Source organism: Molossus molossus, unplaced genomic scaffold (genome assembly GCF_014108415.1).
Source record: "Molossus molossus isolate mMolMol1 unplaced genomic scaffold, mMolMol1.p scaffold_m16_p_16, whole genome shotgun sequence".
Lineage (NCBI taxonomy): Eukaryota > Metazoa > Chordata > Mammalia > Chiroptera > Molossidae > Molossus > Molossus molossus.
In genome coordinates, this window is record NW_023425351.1 from 13,632,030 (window position 1) to 13,650,506 (window position 18,477).

Sequence of the window (18,477 nt, forward strand, 5' to 3'; positions counted from 1 at the left end):
GTCAGAAGTTAATACTTCAAACATAAAAATAGGAATTGCACTCAGTTATTGGAGATATATTGCAAAAGAATCAGATCAGAAAAGAATTGAGGTGGTTGCTTTCTGTGGCTACTGGGAATAGGAATGGTACTGCTTCTTTTTATAACAAGCTTTGTAGAACTTTTCTTTAAAACTAGGTTATTTATAGTTTTTCAAAATAAGAAACAAAGGGTTTTTTTTTTAAGTATATATTATATAATAATGTTTGCTATGTTTATGCCTGGCTTGCCTTCTTAAAATTGAACATCTTTATAGAAATACTCTTCCTTTGCAGAGGGCTGGTTTTCAGTTACACCTGAGAAGATTGCTGAACACATTGCTGGCCGGGTCAGTGAGTCCTTCAAGTGCGACATTGTTGTGGATGCATTTTGCGGAGTTGGAGGAAATACTATTCAGTTTGCCTTAACTGGAAAGAGAGGTAATTAGCCGTCAATGGAAGAAAAGTAAATTATATTCAGTTCACTCAGTAAATGTTTCATTTTGCATCAGCTTATCTTTGCTGACGTTTAAGATATAAATTAATAATTTCATATTAAATATTTAAAGTAATAGCCACATGTGGCTAATGGGTACCATTATTGGACTGTGCAGCTCTATGTAGTATCATCCTTCATTGTCAGCATTTCAGTTGTATGAGCACATTGCATCCGTGCATTTTGTCAGGCCTGAAAACAAAGTCTGCCTCCAAGGGAAATCATAAAAACATAAATATTAATTGAATATATTTGATGTTGAAAGTCATTTTTTCCATTGAATTTTTGGTATTTCCTGCGTATCTTTCCATCTGTCTCTATCAATGTAGCAGATTGAGCAGTTGAAAAAGATGTTTTTATCTTTTTTCTTATTAATATGAATGTTAGTTTAGGTAGAACAGAAAAAATAACATTGTAAATGCATGATTTTACAGCATATAATTGGTGCTTATATTCATTGTTCAAGTGATTTATTTTGTGCATTATTTCTCAAAAGTGTTAACAAATTTTGAAACCACCATATTCTGGAAAACAGATGTTTCCTTCACAACCCTAGTGTATGCATCAAGGTTCCACCTAGCCCTTCCAAATATAAAATATTGCCACTAACACACTGGTGCACATATATGTGCACTTACTGCAAGATATGAGTGAGCTAAATTTAACTTTGCGTTGCTAATTATGAAATTGCAGTAAATTAAACAGACTTTTTTACATTTCTTCATAAGTTGGCTAAAGAGGGTTGTCAGAATTTGTTTTATTTTGCTTTTCTGTAGAAGCTGTCAAATTTGTCTTCTTTGGTGGTTACCTCATTTTGAGGAGAGTGGTTTTTTCTGAAATCTTAGCATATATAGGCTTTACATGCAGTCGAGGACCTTTCCAAGTGTTTACTGCTCAGCCTTTACCATGCACAGAACACTGTGCTGACCACCTGTTTGGCTCTTAGTAGATACTTAGTAGCAACTATCTCTTGTATATGAGGCCAACTGTCATTAGTCTTTAAAAAAAGATTCTTCTACATTAAATAAACACACTAATCAGAAGATAAAGTATTCTAATACTACTAATCAGAATCATTTGACTTATCTTTCCTGTTCCCATTTTTAGTGATTGCCATTGATATTGATCCTGTTAAGATTGATCTTGCTCGCAATAATGCTGAAGTTTATGGGATAGCAGACAAGGTAGAATTCATCTGTGGAGATTTCCTGCTGCTGGCTCCTCAGTTAAAGGCCGATGTTGTGTTCCTCAGCCCCCCTTGGGGAGGGCCAGACTACGCTACTGCAGAGACCTTTGACATTAGCACAATGATGTCTCCTGATGGATATCCTTTGAAAGTCCTAAGAGTTTGCTCAACCAGTGATTGAGGGGATGGGGGTGTGTATGTGTATTTGAGAGAGAAATTAGTGAAGAGAGAAACTAATAACATTTGTTAGATCCTAGTTTGTTTTACATAAAAAGTAGGTATGTAAAAGTTAACTGGTAACCAATCTCTAAAAGTTACAGCAAATGTAAGGTATATTTCCTTTGGTTACTATCTACTTTTACTATTATAAAATAAGACCTAGAAAGCATTAATTGTTTGAAATTATTGTCTGGAAATTGGGAATTTCCTGGAGACCTGTCCCCAAAGTCTAGATGACTGACCCTTAACTATTCTTCCACTCACACATTTGCTAATTCTGAGTGTATCCTCAAGATTTTCTTGTTACTATTCCAAGATACTGAAGCAAGCCCGTATTTCATAAAGAACAGCATTTATATTGTTTGTCCCTTTATCTCTACTACCCAGAGGAATCATCTCTTTGACTCTTAACAGAAAACATATTTCTAAATTGCTAATTAAAAATTAGAATGTGGATGACAATAAATGTTATTTGTCTTTACTCCTTACTGGAAGGAAGTGGTATTATGCTTTCCTGTTCTATTTGTACTAAGAAATGACAGGAAGAAAAAGAGTATTTTCTGACTCTTCGTTGCCCACCACTAGGATAAATGAAAAATAGGTTTAATTTCTGCCCAGGACAGGTGGCTCAGTTGGTAGGAGCATCATCCCCTATACCAAAAAAAAAAGTTACAAGTTTGATTTCCTTCCAGGTGCATATGTGAGGCAACTGATTGATGTTTCTCTCTCTCTTCCCCCTTCCTCACTCAATAAAAAAAAATCCATTAAAAAACATCCCTGGTTGAGGGTTTAAAAAAAAAAGGTGGGGCCATGGCCTGTGTGGCTTGGTTGGAGCATCATCCCATACACCAGAAGGTGGTGGTTTCAATTCCTGGTCAGGGCACATGCCTAGGTTGCAGGTTCAATCCCTGGAAGGAGTGCATGCAGGAGGCAATTGATTAATGTTTCTGTCTCTCTCCCTCCCTCTTCTCCTTTCCTTCCTCTCCCTCCCTCCCTTCCTCTCTAAAACCATTTAAAAATAAATAGGTTTAACTTCTAACCTCTGACCTATCAGGGACAGTGTGCTACTGAGTTAGGAAATCAACTACTTAATTCTCTTATGTTCCAATAGAGGATTTAAATGTGTGCCTCATTATTACATACTAAAATACTTTTGGGTTATGATTTAAGTAAAGAATTTAATCTCTGATCAGAAATTAACTGCTACTTTTGTCACTTTTCCTTAACTGTTGTCCACCTTTGAAATTTTCAGACTTTCTCAGAAGATCACTAATAATATTGTTTTTTTTCTTCCAAGAAATGCTGATACTGACCAGGTAAGCCATTTCTGAAAAACTTCTGTGGGCCTTGGCATAACTGAAAAGAATGGGTAAAAGATACAGGGTATTTGTTTAATTGAGAATGTGTTTATGAGAAGTCCCTGGCTTTTTGACTATTACTAGAAAACTGGAAGTGTTTGCCAGTTAAATTACTAGAAAACTGGAAGGGTTTGCCTATTTCATTCTCTTCATCTCCACTGTTCCTGACATACATTAACATAAACAACATGTTGGCCTTTTAATTATATATCCTAAAAGAACAATTAAATGTGTTGTGTTCATATGCTCACACCTAAGATAGCCAAGATCTGTCTCTACTTAAACCTACCCTGAGAATAGAAGTTTTAGATATTCTTGAAAACAGTCACTAAATAAATATAGACAGATAAAACCTTAATTTAGCCAAGATCAATTGCAACTATAGTCTTGGGGCATAGGACACTTGACTAAGATTAAAATGTCCTTATTCGGGCCCTGGCCAGTTTGGCTCAGCGGTTAGAGCGTCGGCCTGCGGTCCGGAGAGACCCGGGTTCGGTTCCCGCTAAGGGCACGTACTTCGGTTGCAGTTTGTCCCTGGCCCTGGTTGGTCGTGCGGGTGGCAGCCACTCGATGTGTCCCTTCACGTCGATGTTTCTCTCTCTCTCTCCCTTCCTCTCTCTCCCTCCCACTCTATCTGTACAAAAAATGGGAAAATATCCTTGGGTGAGGATAAAAAAAAAAAAAAAAAATTAAAATGTCCTTATTCGGTTCTTGCTCTAATCATGGTTTGTTTGTTTTTTTCTGTAGTAGAATTGGATGTAGTATAATAACTCCTTCATAAAGATCTGCTGATTATTTCATGCGTTTGTTGAATTTTTTTTTTATCCTCACCCGAGGACACTTTTGCATTTATCTTCAGATAGAGCCGGAGGGAGAGAGAGAGGAAGACAGAGAGAGAAACATTGATGTGAGAGAGACACATCAACTGGCTGCCACCCATATGACCCCAGCCAGGGCCGGGGATGAACTGCAACCGAGGTACGTGCCCTTAGCGGGAATCAAACCTAGATCTCTCTGATCTGTAGGCTGACACTCTAACCGTTGAGCCAAACCGGCCAGGGCTTTGTTGAATTTTTTTAAAACATGTTTTTGTTGATTTTTCGGAGAGAGAAACATGGATGTGAGAAAGAAACATCCATCCGTTGCCTAGTGTACACACCCTGACCAGGAATTGAACTGGTGATCTTTTACTGCATCAGACAACCAACTGAGCCACTTACTACATACTGCCTTGTGCTATACATCTGTTAAATCTTTTGTCTTTCATATTCTAAATTTTACTACAATGTTGCTAGGTGTGGGTTTTTTCTTTCTCTCCTGTTTGATACTCTGAGAACTGACCCTATCATTCTGAACTTTTTCATCTTCTAGAGAAATTCTCTCCATTCTTTGTTCAGCTGTGTTCTCCTTACCATCTGACATCTATTATGAGGAAGTTAATCTTCCTCAACTGTATTTTCTGGTGTTCTGTCTTCCTTTTCTTTTTGAGAGATTACTTCATCTAGTCTTCCAGCTAGTTCATTCCTCAGGTATATACAGTCTGTTATCTATCCCATCTGTTGTGTTCTTTACTTCAATCGTATTCTTTATACTTCTTATTTCTGCATTTTTTTTTTGCTTTTGTGTGCATTCTGATGTTAATATTAAAAGTTTACATTCTTTATCTATTTTATCTTTTCTGTGTACAGCTTGATAGAGTTTATAATCCATTTTGTTTTCCTTTCATGAAATACTTGTGACCCTCAGATGTCTTACTGGGTATTGTCAATTCTCAAGTAATGCAAAAGGATAAAGGAAGCCAGAATCCAGTGAATGTCAATCTGGTTGCACTTTAGAATCACTGGGGAGATACTTGAACAAACTGTGACTATGCAAGCCCCACCCCAGAGATTGAGCTAATCGTTTTTTAAGGCTCCCTGGGTCCATTGTAATGTGTAGCCTGTGTCAAGAACAACTGTTGAAGCCTGTATCAGCCCCAATGATAACTTCAAGGGATGAAGGTTGCTGACCCAGGCACCACAGATTAGAGTCATTTACACAAAATACATCTCAAGACATAGCTTCCCTCTCCTCCTCCTTTGTGGACAAAAGTAGCATTTAAAGACTGAACTCTTTTATCTTAGAGTACAGTTCTTCAACTCTAGGGATTTGGAGAGGGAGCAGTGAGAAAGCAGCTGCTAGGGTTAGTTCCTACCTGTTTCTCCCAGCTTCTCACAGCAGAACGTCTTTCTAGACTGCCCTAACTTTACTCCTGAACACAGACCAGAGTTCACAGTCTCTGCAGGTGAGGCAGTATACACTGTTTAGACAAGGCAAAGGTAATGGGTAGGGAGGAGCAAAAGCACAAGTTCATGTTTCTTGTTTTCCCTTCTTCCTCTTTTATCTTCCCAGGGAGCACAAACCTTAATCCTCTATATACACACACAATTCACACCATCTTGGGTCTCCATAAATTTTTTTTGTTTGATGGTTTCCCCCTAGTATCTCCAGAGATACCTTACAGTCATGCCAGTTCAGCATCTTCCTAGGGATTATGAGATAGGTGCATAAATAGTAATAATGTAGCTTTCTCATAAGAAAGGTAGAAAGGTAGAGATTAAATGCTCTGGCTTTTGGTGGATGGTGTCAGGAAAGGCCCTGGGTGACATAGCATTTAACTGGACTTTAAAGTTGAAAATTGGATTGTAGGAGTTGAGGACAAGGTGACAAAGATACCAATGACAGGGAAGTGCGAATGAGTGGGTAGTGTTCAGGTAATGGGCCAAAAAAAAGAGTAAGAGTCAGGTGGGCTGGAGTGTAGTCTCAGCCCTGCACTTACTAGCTTTCTGTTGGTAGTTTTGAGAAATAAATGCAATAAGTGGGTAAAGCATTTATCATACTATCTCTAATTCATAAATCCTCAAAAAAGTCTGTTACTTAGAAGATCCTATTAGAAAATTGTTGAAAGAATGTAAATGTTACTAAGTTTTTGAAGAGAACCAACATGAAAAAAAATGACATGTTTTCTCTAAAGGAAAGAACAGACAGCTTTAATATTTTGTAGTAATGGAATTTAATTTATAAAAATACATTCGAGATTATAGATTTTTCTCTTCCTATCAGAAACCAGATATACTCACTTGTACTGGACATATTTTTGTGTGAATTTGTTATACTTTCCCATCTGTTTAGTCTTTGGAGCATTGATTGGTTCTCAGCTCTAGCTGCAAATTAGAATTACCTGAGTGGTTGTTTTTTAATAATAGTAAAATGAAATGTATATAAGTTTTACCTTGAGTCATTTTTAGGCATACTGTTCAGTGTCATTAAATACATTTGTTGTTCAACCATCACCACCATCTCAGAACTTTTTCTCATCTTCCCAAACTGAAACTCTGTGCCCATTAAACACTATCTTCCCATTACCCTCCACCAACTTGCCCCTAGCAGCCACCATTCTACTTTCTATTTCTATAAAATTTTGACTAGGTATGTCATATAAGTGGAATCAATGCAATATTTGTCCTTTTGTGTCTAGTTTATTTCACTTAGTATAAATCTCCTAATGGTTCATTCTTGTTATAGCATATATCAGAATTTCTCCTCTTTTTAAAGCTCAGTAGTATTCCATTGGCTGTAAATACCACATTGTGTTTGTTCATTCATCAATGAGTTAGAAGATGAAATTAGATCTTGCTGCTTGTCATCTATTTATGAGCCATTGTGGCTAAACTTAGGCCTGTCAAATACTATATTGTGTACCAGTTAACAAGAAAAACACTGTTTCTTGTTTCATACACTTTTACAACAAATTTGATAATAAACCTAATATCTGCTATTCAGATCTGTGACTCAGAACTGCATTCTAGATTCCTAGATAAGGTTGAGCCCATTGATTCCATACATCTTGTTTTTCTCATATGTAGTAAATATTATGCTCTGTAATTAGTCTCCTGAGAGTCTGTCTGATCTTTATGTTAAATAGTAGGTGGGCTGATTTGGGTACTTGAATGACAATAGGAAAGTTAGTGTTTCTTATAAAAGTTAAAATGAGGACATTTTTGCCCTGGCCAGTTTGGCTCAGCGGTTAGAGCGTCGGCCTGCGGTCTGGAGAGACCCGGGTTCGGTTCCCGCTAAGGGCACGTACTTCGGTTGCAGTTTGTCCCCGGCCCTGGTTGGTCGTGCGGGTGGCGGCCACTCAATGTGTCCCTTCACGTCGATTTGGGAAGATGAGAAAAAGTTCTGAGATGGTGGTGATGGTTGAACAACAAATGTATTTAATGACACTGAACAGTATGCCTAAAAATGACTCCTCTCCCTTCCTCTCTCTCCCTCCCACTCTATCTGTACAAAAAATGGAAAAATATCCTCGGGTGAGGATAAAAAAAAAAAAAAATGAGGACATTTTTTTCTAAATTAACATTAGCCCAAGGAGAAAGTTAGCTTTTCTTCTTTATGTGGTGGTTTTGATTTACTTCAAAGCCTGCCAGAATTACTCTTGGTAGTTTATTCACATTTTCTACCTCTAGAGGGAGTAATGACACTAGAGAATAATAAAAGTAAAGAGGGAAACTTGAAAGTTTATCATTTGGTATTGAATTTGGGTCAAAATACAGTGGGAAATCAGCTTTTTTTAAAATGAAGAAAGTATATATGTAGTATTAGTTAGTTAGTTAGTCCATCCTCACCCAAGGCTATTTTTCCACTGATTTTTTTTTTTGAAGAGCGTGGAAGGGAAGGAGGCAGGGTGAAAGAGCAAGAGAGAAACATTTATGAGAGAGATACACCTATTGGTTGACTCCCACACATTCCCTGTGGGAAAATATTTACAAATGGGCCTAATATCGTGGGTAAAAGTTATCCTGTGATTAAGTTGTATCTTTAAGTATAGAAATTGATGTTAGATTTAATCAGGAGATCTCTTCTTTCTAGTTGGTAGAGTTCTCGAGGCTCCCATTACAGCCAATAATGTCTAGAGAGGGAAAGTTCCTAATAGTAGCAGTTATCACACTTCTAATAGTTTATTAAGGAAGCAGGGAGGAAGGGAGGGCTTATTTGTAGGTAACATTTCTTAAACTTACCACATAAAGGAATACAGTTGTGTGCATTTGAATAATGAAAACTATAAATATGGAGACTGTTAGGTAATATTATTTGGAAACTATTTTAAATACTACTAAATTCAGTTCATTAGCATTTTTAGTGCTTGTTTTTAGCTTAATGCAATAAAAATTTACTAATTTCTTTGCACATATTTGTTCTAAGCTATTAAAGTATTTGTTGATTTGTTAAAAAAATCAGGGCCTTCTTGGTTTCTAAATATTAGGATTGATCAAAAGTTTGTGTCAAATTGTTCCAAATGAAATTTCCATGGTTGAAATCTACTCTCATGTAGGCAAAACTGTATTCATGTACACAGTGTGATAAAGCCATCCCAACAAGTGAAGGACCCTTAGTCTAGATGCAGACACCAGAAGCAGGAGAGAGTAAAACGAGGGCTAAGAACTGGATTGGGCTTCTGGTACAGGCAAGAATAGTACGTTCTGAAACTGCTTAACCTGAAAATACCCAGCATTTAAAACTCAGAAAATTCAAAAGTACATTTCATTCTGAAAAGGACCTGTGTGTGTGTGTGTGTGTATGTATACACACACACACACACACACACACACAATATAGGAGTGTAATAAATGTTTCTTACCTTAATGGCATACTTAGAGTTTGTAGGGTTCACTACACATTCTCATTATTATAACAACTTGGGAGTAAGAAAGGCAGGTTATGAGCCTGATTTTATTGATGAGTGAAACTGGGGAAGTTTAGTGATTTGCCTAGTCATTCTGACTAACTGGCACAGTTAAGAGTGCCCTGCTGTCTCCCACGGAGAAGCTGTTCATTACTGAAAAGAAATAGATTCATCTCTTATCACAGAGTTAGCCCACCATGAGGTTGGGAGTAGTGAATAGAAATTGTGACAAGAGTAGCAAAGGGAATTATATAGAATTTCAGGTGAATCAATTCGTAACATTCCTGATTGGTTAGAAAGACAACCAAAGGCTAAAAATTCACCACAAAATGAAAGACACCTGCTGCTGAGCTTTATCTTCCAGTAACTGGTATCCAGGTTTTTAGACCATTTCTATTGGTGAAATCTACTGCTTAATTATACATTGCAATTAAGGATACAGTTGATCAGCATCTAAAGTTTATTAGCCAGTTTTTCCCTTGGAAAGTTGGCTGCTGAACAATTTAGAACAATATTCATTCTTGTACTGCATATATTATCATACTACACAGGGGCTGTGAAACTGGCCTTGTAAGTCGAAGTAGAAAGGCACAAATGCTTCTGAACATAAGCTTATGTTCCCTCACACCTTTGAGAAAACTTTCAGTAAATGATAGAGATTAAAAAAAAAATAGAAGGATGACACACACAGTGCTACCTACAAAACGTTTGCCATTAACCGAGAGCTTCTGACTCTCTAGTCTGTTGTGCTTTATGTAACTTGTTGAATTGAAAACAGTCTTCATGTTTCCAGTATCTGGTTCTGAAAACAGGGAAGACACAAGACTTAGTGAGCTGGTTATTGGCAGCCTTCTCCTAAGAGAGATGTAAGTGAGCTTTTGATGGCCAGGAAAATTTGTTTTGTCAACCAGTGTACCCCTGTTGACATGTTGACATTTTAAAATCATACTCGCTTTAATCAGCAAGTAAATATTTGATAAAAGACACAGGAAATCGTATCTGTCATAACTTGAGGTATCACTTAAGCTATATGAAAAAACTCACCAAAAAAATTAAGATTTATTAAGCATAGAAATCTCATTTCTGTTTACCATGTGCAGACAAATGGAATTGATTTTAATAAATATCTATGTTTGAGTATTGCTTGGTTTTCTACTGATAAATATATTTTATCTCCCAGAGATGTGTTCATTAAAAATATTTTTACCCAACTCACTTTTATTTTCATGTTAGTTGGATACAGCGAAAGCAAGGTGAGGGCAAAAAGGAATCGTGGGTAAGGCACTTACCTGCCTGTCTGATATTAGGTTTCTGATCAAGCCAGCATTTCATATGGTTGCTGCTCTTGTCACTGTTGACAGATCTGTGGGGCCCATAAAAAATACTGTTCATTTTCATCTGGTGTGATTTGCTCTTAGTGAAAGGACATTTTTCCAGTGCTCTAATTTTTCTTTCTTATAAAGAGTTTCTGTCCTTTGTATTTATTATATATTTTGCCATTAGGATCCAGTTTGGAAGTTATTTTCTCCCATTCGTTCAGTTACCATACTTTTTTTTTACTTTAAATCAGTTTGCTTTTGAAGAATAATGCCGTTTTGAATGTTTATTTGACTCATATTTCCTATGCCTTACCTATTACTAAAGTTACCACCTTCATTGTAATCTTTACTATTTCTCCTTTCGCCATCCCAAAATAACAGCTTCATTGCCTGATACAAAATCTAGCTGATGAGCTTTAGTCCTTAGCTCTAGTTCCATTTTAAAGTAATGGAGATTTCTTTTGATAAATCTAGTATATTTAGGTAATCTGCCAAAAACATAGCAGGTAATCCAGAGCTGTTAATCTTTACCTGCTTACCTACTTATTCTTTTCCCTCCCTCCTTCCTTCTTTTCTCCTCCTTCTTTTCTCTCCTTCCCCCCCCCCCCGCCCCCTCTCTCTCAATATATTAAACTTTAAGAAAGGGGAAGGAACCAAATAACATTTTGGTAGTTAAACCTGCTAATGAAAAATAAAGACAACTGGAAACTGATGGCATTAAGTTTGCTTAAAGCATTAATTGACTCGAATTACATAATCTTTACAGTCATTTCAACTCCAGAATTCTAACCTTTAAAATGCACGTAGTTGTGAAAATGTGAACAAGTAAAAAAGGCTAACGTTAGAAATTATTTTTAATTAGAACACTTGAAAGTACCATTAAATTGTTTGTAAATTTCTTTTTAAACACAAAATAGATACATCTTCTGATTATATTTTGACACAGATTCACCTTTTCCTCCAGTATCAGGAATAGTACTTATTTGTCCATTCTCTGACTCTCCCAGCCAGAATGTAAGATTCATGAAGGCAGAGACTTTTTTTTATTTTTTTGCTACACTCCATGACCTAGAACAGAAACCTGTAAGTGCTTAGTAAATAGTTGTTGAATAAAACAATTTATTAAATGTTTGGTAACAGATCTCAGAAGACTCCTATGTAAGCACATCAGTATTACTTTTTCTATCCAAAGCACCCAAGTTTGGGCAACCCTCTAAAGAATGGAAAGAGAGAGAAAAGAAACTACCCTCCCTTCTCAGAAATATATTTTAATGTAATTTTATCTATGGCTTACTTTTAAAGTGCCCTTTTTAGGGGGATAGGTAATATTCCCATTTTTTATATTTATAAAGCCAGAACCTATCTTAATGGCTTTCTAAATTGATACAGCAAATTATTGATAAATCTGGTGTTAAAATTTCCCTGTGACTTTGCTGTTTTTTTCTGCTAGCCCCATCCTGGCAGATGTTTTGCTGCTGTTTCAGCTCTGCTTTGGTGTGCTTTATCCTTCCTGTTCTTTCCTTTCTCCAACCCCCACCATCACCTCCCTAGAAAACTGCATTTTGCCAATCTCACTTTCCTTAAACAAATCACTGTTTAAAGGAATGGGAGAATACTGCACTTAAGTTATATCTTAACTCAGAAAAATTATTGTGAAAATTATATTTTAGATATACTAGTCAAAATGCCTTTTATTAGTTAAAGACAAAATTATTTTTGCCCTTCCTTGTGAAAAATCAGACTGACATAAAGATATCAAAATAGAATATAAAACAATTATTTCTAGCCCTGGCTGGATGGCTCAGTTGGTTGGAGCATCGTCCTGTGCACCAAAAGGTTATGGGTTTAATTCCCAGTCAGAGCACATACCTAGGTTGCTGGTTTGATCCCCGTCAGTACAACCAATTGATGTTTTCTCTCTCACCTCCCCTCCACACACACACACTCCTCTAAAAGTCAGGTGAGGATTAAAATAAATTTAAAAATTATTCCTAATAATTGCCACTCTGAGACTAGTTGACTGTTTTTAATTTCTAGTTTTACTTTAATTATTACTTTCTGTTTGCTTGTTTGTTTGTGTGTTAATCCTTACTTGAGGATATTTTTCCATTGGGTTTTGTTTTTTTTTTTTTGTTTTTTTTTTTTGAGTGAAAAGGAGAGAGAGAGAGACATGGATGGGAGAGAAACACATTGATTGGTTGCCTCCACACCACCTTTAGGAGACTGGGATTGAACCTGCAACCCAGGTACATGCCTTTGACCTGGAATCAAACCAAGACTCCCTGAGCCAAACCAGCCAGGGCAATTATTACATTTTTTATTAGCAAATAGTGGTATGTACATTTGCTCTTTATCGTAATGATAAATAGATACTGTGTTTGACTTCTGTTGTCATCTATTTCTGTTGATAAAAATAGCCATCTGTTCTGTTTCCTTTTGCGGGCTGTCAGTTGATACTGACACTGTTACTGCAATGGTGGGACAACTTTGTTTTTTCTTTTAAGAATGTACCATAGCCCAGCTGGTGTGGCTCAGTGATTGAGCGTTGACCCATGCATCAAGAGGTCACCGGTTCAGTTCTCAATCAGGGCACATGCCCAGGTTGCAGGCTCAATCCCCAGTGTGGGGCATGCAGGAGGCAGCTAGTTGATGTTCTCTCTCATCAGTGTTTCTATCTCTCCCTCTCCCTTCCTCTCTCTCTAAAAAAAAAATCAATAAAGAGAAAAAAAGAATACCATAGAATGACCTGTTGTTTCTTCCCTATTTCTGTATCTGTGGCTGCTTTTCTAAGAGGAAGTTGAAATGCTTTAAAATACATACTCATTGGAAATGCACAGTAAATCTTTCCTCTGCCCCATGCTGGTGTATTATGTATCATACCACTGAGATTAGATCTTTCAGCCTGCAAACCAACTGGACCTATAGCACGTCTCTTCACAAAATATACTACACTTTTACTAGTTCCCACTGCAGAATTAATTACAGGAAAGCAGGTCTCCTATTGTTTGTACCTGTCTCTGATAGTACTTTGGGTACCCCTTTCTCCAACACTGTTCTATTCAGTGCCTCCCAGGGCTTTCCACTGCATTCTCTTTTTCCTTGCTCCTCACTGTTGCCTCAGTAAACTGATCTCTGGTTATGCAATGATGGGTTAGAAGGTAATATATTTGCTAGTTAATAAACCCAAGATGAAAAAATGTTGGACTAAAATAAAACTCGATCTGTTTAAGAGGTAAAGCATCGCCAGTTTGAAGCATCTTTTGATATTAACTCTGAAGAGGGGGAGAGTGGGTGGTGCATTTAGCTTCCTCACAAAAGTGTTGTTCACTGTATTGTAGTAGACCTCAAAAAGAGCAGTATATTTTACCCCACTAAAAAGGGGGAGTGGGGTAAAACTACATACACACACAAAAGAGCAAAAGGTAGAGGAGGTGGTCTAGGTTGGGAGAACAGCAAAAGAGACCAATTAGAGAAGGAAAAAGTAGGTAGCAGAGACTAGAACTTATGGGATCATATCTGTCTTGCTCTCTGATGTATTATTATTCCTAGTATTTTGTAGCAGGTATTCAGTAAATATTGTTGAATCAATGAGAGGGTAAGATGCCAAAGATAAGGTGAACAGGACAAAAGTATACAGGAAAGTTAGTTAATCTTTAAATTTCTGGCCAGTTTGACTTGGGTGTTAGAGCCTTGCCCCAAGGACCTAAGAGTCACAGGTTTGATTCCCAGTCGAGGGTGCGTACCTGGGATGCAGGTTCAGTCCCTGGCCCAATCAGGGTTGTGCGGAAAGCAACCAGTCCCTGTGTCTCTCTCACATTGATGTTTCTCTCTCTTGTCTCTCCCTCCCTCCCTCCCTTCCACTCTATCTAAAAATCAATGGAAAAATATCCTCCGGTGAGATTAACAACAAAATCTAAATAGATCTGATATTTGAGGAGGGTGTGTTAGTTTTCTCTTCCTCTGAGTTCTTTAGCCTCTGGCACTAGAGGGATTGGGTCCTGTGCAATAACAGCACTGTGGTCTTTCCCAGAATATCAAACATGTCTGAAACCACAAGTGTTTCTGCCAACAACTAATGCATTCATACCTAGAAAGAGTGAACAGTTGAGATGCCTCATTATTTGAAGGACTTGAATAAAAAGCCAAGTCATCTTATTATTTGATGAAACATGAATGAAAGATTTATTTGGAAATCATGCTTATGTATTTGTGACTTTCTTCTGTTCCTTTTTTTAAGGTGGCATCCTTAGCTGGGCCTGGAGGGCAAGTGGAAATAGAACAAAACTTTCTTAATAATAAGTTGAAGACAATCACCGCGTATTTTGGGAACCTGATTCGAAGACCAGTCTCTGAATCATAACTGAGATGGTACAAGGACAGAAAGATCATGTGGTAGTTAGAACATTATTCATATGAGATGCTTGACATTTCTTTCTGTATTCACTGATTTATTGTACCTGTAGTCTTATATCACCATATAAAATGGAAACTTACAGATTAGTGAATATTAATGAAATACTTAAGAGATCTTTAAATAATAATAACTATGTATATTATGCATTAGAATAGTAAGTGTCTGATATGGAAAAGGTAGGCTTTTTCCTCTGCTTAAAGTCAGTCAGCATTTGTGTGTGTATATGCACCTATGTCTGTATTTTTAATTTTATCTGTTTTAGTTTAACATTTGTGTGTGTGTATAAAAAACAATTATTGTATGGTTTTTTTTAATGGAGAGAGATACAAAGAAAACAATGAATGAGTTATAGTCTATATACCCATTTAACCCCTGTTGAAATAATGTTATACCTTTAAGGGTAGAAACATAAACAATACAGAATGGTGCAAAATGAAAAGTAAAAGTCTACCACCCTCTTCCTCTACCCTTCATTCATCTGTCTAAAGATAACAGTGTTTTAAATTCCCTTGGAGGACAGAAAGGAATTGCAGTAGACTGTAATACACTTTTCACCTTCATTGGTGCCCTAGTGGTTCACTACCCCACCTCCCTTTTCAAATTACTGTATTTTTACTAGTGTATTCTGGAGACCTTTCATGTTAATACATACATTCAGATCTACCTCATTCCTTTTGGTGGCCATCTTGTATTTCATTTCCCAGACATACTATAATGTAACCAATTTCCTATTGATGGACACTAGGGCTGTTTGTGGTTTTTTTTGAAATTATAAACTATTCTGTGCTATTATTAGGGTGCGTGTTTTCTTCCACCTCCCCAGCTCTGGACATCATCAAGCATTTTAATTTTTGCCATCATCTGTGTAAGACTTACCAGTCTTTTTTTTCTTTGCTACATCTGGGTTTATGCCCTTTGGAAAGGTCTTTTCTACTTGCAGAATATAAATACACTTATCCAGGCTTTCCTCTAGAACATTCTTGTTTTCATGTCTTTACTACACTTGGAATTTACTTTTATTTTTTAAAGTTAGTGTTTTTATACTCTGGTTTCTCTTTAGATCACATAAATCTGTTGCCTTTTACTATAAAGTTAGTGTTTTAAAATTTTCCGTTAGAAAAAGAATGAAATATATTTTGTAATATGATTTGTATTTGTTTGTATTAAAATGGCAATAACAGAAGAACAAATATGCGTTGCTTCATTATTCATCTAAAAATTGTGTTCAGTCATTTTTACAAGTAGATAAAACGACAGACAGGATTTTCTGGCTATTGGGGATCTGAGGCCTTTATTTTTTAATAATTTGAGCATGTTAAACATTAAACCAAACATGAATTGGGCTAGGATGGAGCTGGAGGAATGAAAATACATTGGGGGAATTTCTAGTAAGTACGGGAAAAAATAACTCTTAAGTAGAAATAATCTTTGTTGGAGAATAGAGAAGCAATGCTACTTTTAGTCTCTTGAAATTTTACAATGTAGGCCTGATTGCCCTGAAATACAGTAGCAATTGTGCTAGTCATTCAGGATTAAATTAATTTTTTATTTACAACATCAAAATCTGTCAATGTTCTCAGTATTTTTTTTATTTTTTTTATTAGTTCATTTATTTTTGTTCCGGATGTTTCTCCTCTTTCCTCCCAGATGCGCTGCCCCAAGCATTGTTGTCTGTGTCCATTGGTTATGCATACATGCATATAAGTTCTTTGGTTTCTCTCATCACCTCTTCTCTGAAGTTTGTCAGTCTGAACTGTACTCCTTTCTATGTCTCTGGGTCTATTTTGTTCATCACCTTTTTCTGTGAATTATATTCTACAAATAAGTGAGATCATGTGGTATTTGTCTTTCTCTGATTGGCTTATTTTTCTTAGCATAATACCCTCCAGGTCCCTCCATGTCATCTCAAAAGATAAGAGATCTTCCTTTCTTACAGCTGCATAGTGTTCCATTGTGTATATGTACCACAGCTTCTTTATCCACTCATCTAGCGATGGACACTTGGGCTGTTTCCAGATCTTAGTTATTGTAAATAGTACTGCTATGAACATAGGGGTACATATATATTCTTTCTGACTGGTGTTTCAGGCTTCTTAGAATATATTCCTAGAAGTGGGACCACTGGGTCAAATGGCAGTTCAGTTTTTAATTTTTTGAGGGAACACCATATTGATTTCCATAGTGGCTGCACCAGTCTGCATTTCCACCACCAGTGTACTAGAGACCCCTTTTCTCCACACCCTCACCAGCACTTGTATGATGATTGGTTGATAGCAACCATTCTGGTAGGTGTCAGGTGATACCTCATAGTCGTTTGCATTTGCATCTCCCTGATGATTAGTGATGTTGAACATTTTTTCATATGTCTCTTGGCCATTTGTATGTCCTGTTTGGAGAGGTCTATTTAGGTCCTCTGCTCATTTTTTAATTGGGTTCTTTGTCTTCCTTTATTTGAGTTGTATGAGTATTCTATATATTTTGGAAATTAACCCCTTAATCTGTTGTATTGTTGGCAATCATGCTCTCCCATATAGTGGGTTCCTTTTCCATTTTGATGGTTGTTTCTTTTGCTGTGCAGAAGCTTTTTAGTTTGATGTAGTCCCATGTATTTGTTTTTTCCTTTGTTTCTGTTGCCTTAGGCGTTGTGCCAGTGAAAATTCTGCGTGTGATGTCTCAAATTTTGTTGCCTACATTTTCTTTCAGGATTTTTATGGATTCACTAGTCACATTTAAGTCTTTTATCCATTTTGAGTTTATTCTTCTGTATGGTGTAAGTTGGTGCTCTAGCTTCATTTTCTTGCATTTTCCCAACACCATTTATTAAAGAAGCTGTGTTTACTTCATTGTATGCTCTGACCAACTTTGTCAAATGTTAATAGAGCATAATGTCTTGGGTCACTTTCTGGGTTCTCAGTTCTGTTCCATTTATGCCTGTTCATGTGCCGATACCAGGCTGTTTTGATTACAGTGGCTTTGTAGTGTAACCTGATATCCAGTATTGTGATCCTTCCTACTTTGTTCTTTTTTTTTTTTTTTTCAAGATTGCTGTAGCTATTCAGGGTCTTTTCTGGTTCCATATAAACTTTTGAAGTTTTTGTTCTACTTCTGTGAAATACATCGTCATTATTTTAATGGGGATTGCATTGAATCTATAGATTGCTCTGGGTAGTACAGACATTTTAATGATGTAAATTTTTCTAATCCATGAACAAGGTATATGCTTCCACTTGTTTATATCTTCCTCTATTTCTTTTTTCAATGTACTGTAGTTTTCTGCAAATAGGTCCTTTACTTCTTTGGTTAAGTTTATGCCTACGTATTTTAATATTTTTGCCACACTGGTAAATGGAATTGTTGCACTTTCTCCTTTCCAATTTGAATCCCTTTTATTTTTTCTTCATATCTAATTGCTGTGGCTGAGACTTCCAGTACTATGTCAAATAAGAGTGGCAAAAGTGGGCATCCCTGTCTTGTTCCTGTTCTTCAGGGAAATCCTTTTAGTCTTTGCCCATTGAGTACGATGTTGGCTGTAGGTTTTTCATATGACCTTTCTTAAGTCGAGATATGCTCTCTATTCCTGCATTGCCGAGCATTTTTATCAGAAATGGGTGCTGGATTTTGTCTAATGCTTTTTTAGCGTCCACTGAAATGATCATATGGGTTTTTTTGTTGTTTTAATTTTTTTTAATCATTTTTATTAATTTGTTTTTGTTACAGATGTTTCTCCTTTTTCCCCCATTGACA

General features: G+C 36.6%; 1 protein-coding gene and 1 long non-coding RNA gene across 5 annotated transcripts in view; one reads left to right on the forward strand and one right to left on the reverse strand.

Annotated features, from left to right (window-relative positions):
• The window catches only part of TGS1 (trimethylguanosine synthase 1), a 39,081-nt gene extending 24,123 nt beyond the window's left edge, over positions 1-14,958 (forward strand). Inside the window, exons 10-13 of one of the 4 annotated variants that reach the window (XM_036264016.1) lie at positions 314-457; positions 1,620-1,696; positions 3,215-3,233; positions 14,557-14,652. In XM_036264016.1, the coding sequence (XP_036119909.1) occupies positions 314-457; positions 1,620-1,696; positions 3,215-3,223 (230 nt within the window). In that variant the 3' untranslated portion in view covers positions 3,224-3,233; positions 14,557-14,652. Of the gene's footprint in view, positions 1-313; positions 458-1,619; positions 1,837-3,154; positions 3,234-14,556 lie in introns of all 4 variants that reach the window. The other 3 variants (XM_036264015.1, XM_036264018.1, XM_036264017.1) reach the window with 3 other exon arrangements.
• The window catches only part of LOC118631568, a 78,564-nt gene that overhangs the window by 11,992 nt on the left and 48,095 nt on the right, over positions 1-18,477 (reverse strand). The window contains exon 3 of the long non-coding RNA XR_004959856.1: positions 10,290-10,363. This is a non-coding gene — a long non-coding RNA (uncharacterized LOC118631568). The remainder of the gene's footprint in view (positions 1-10,289; positions 10,364-18,477) is intronic.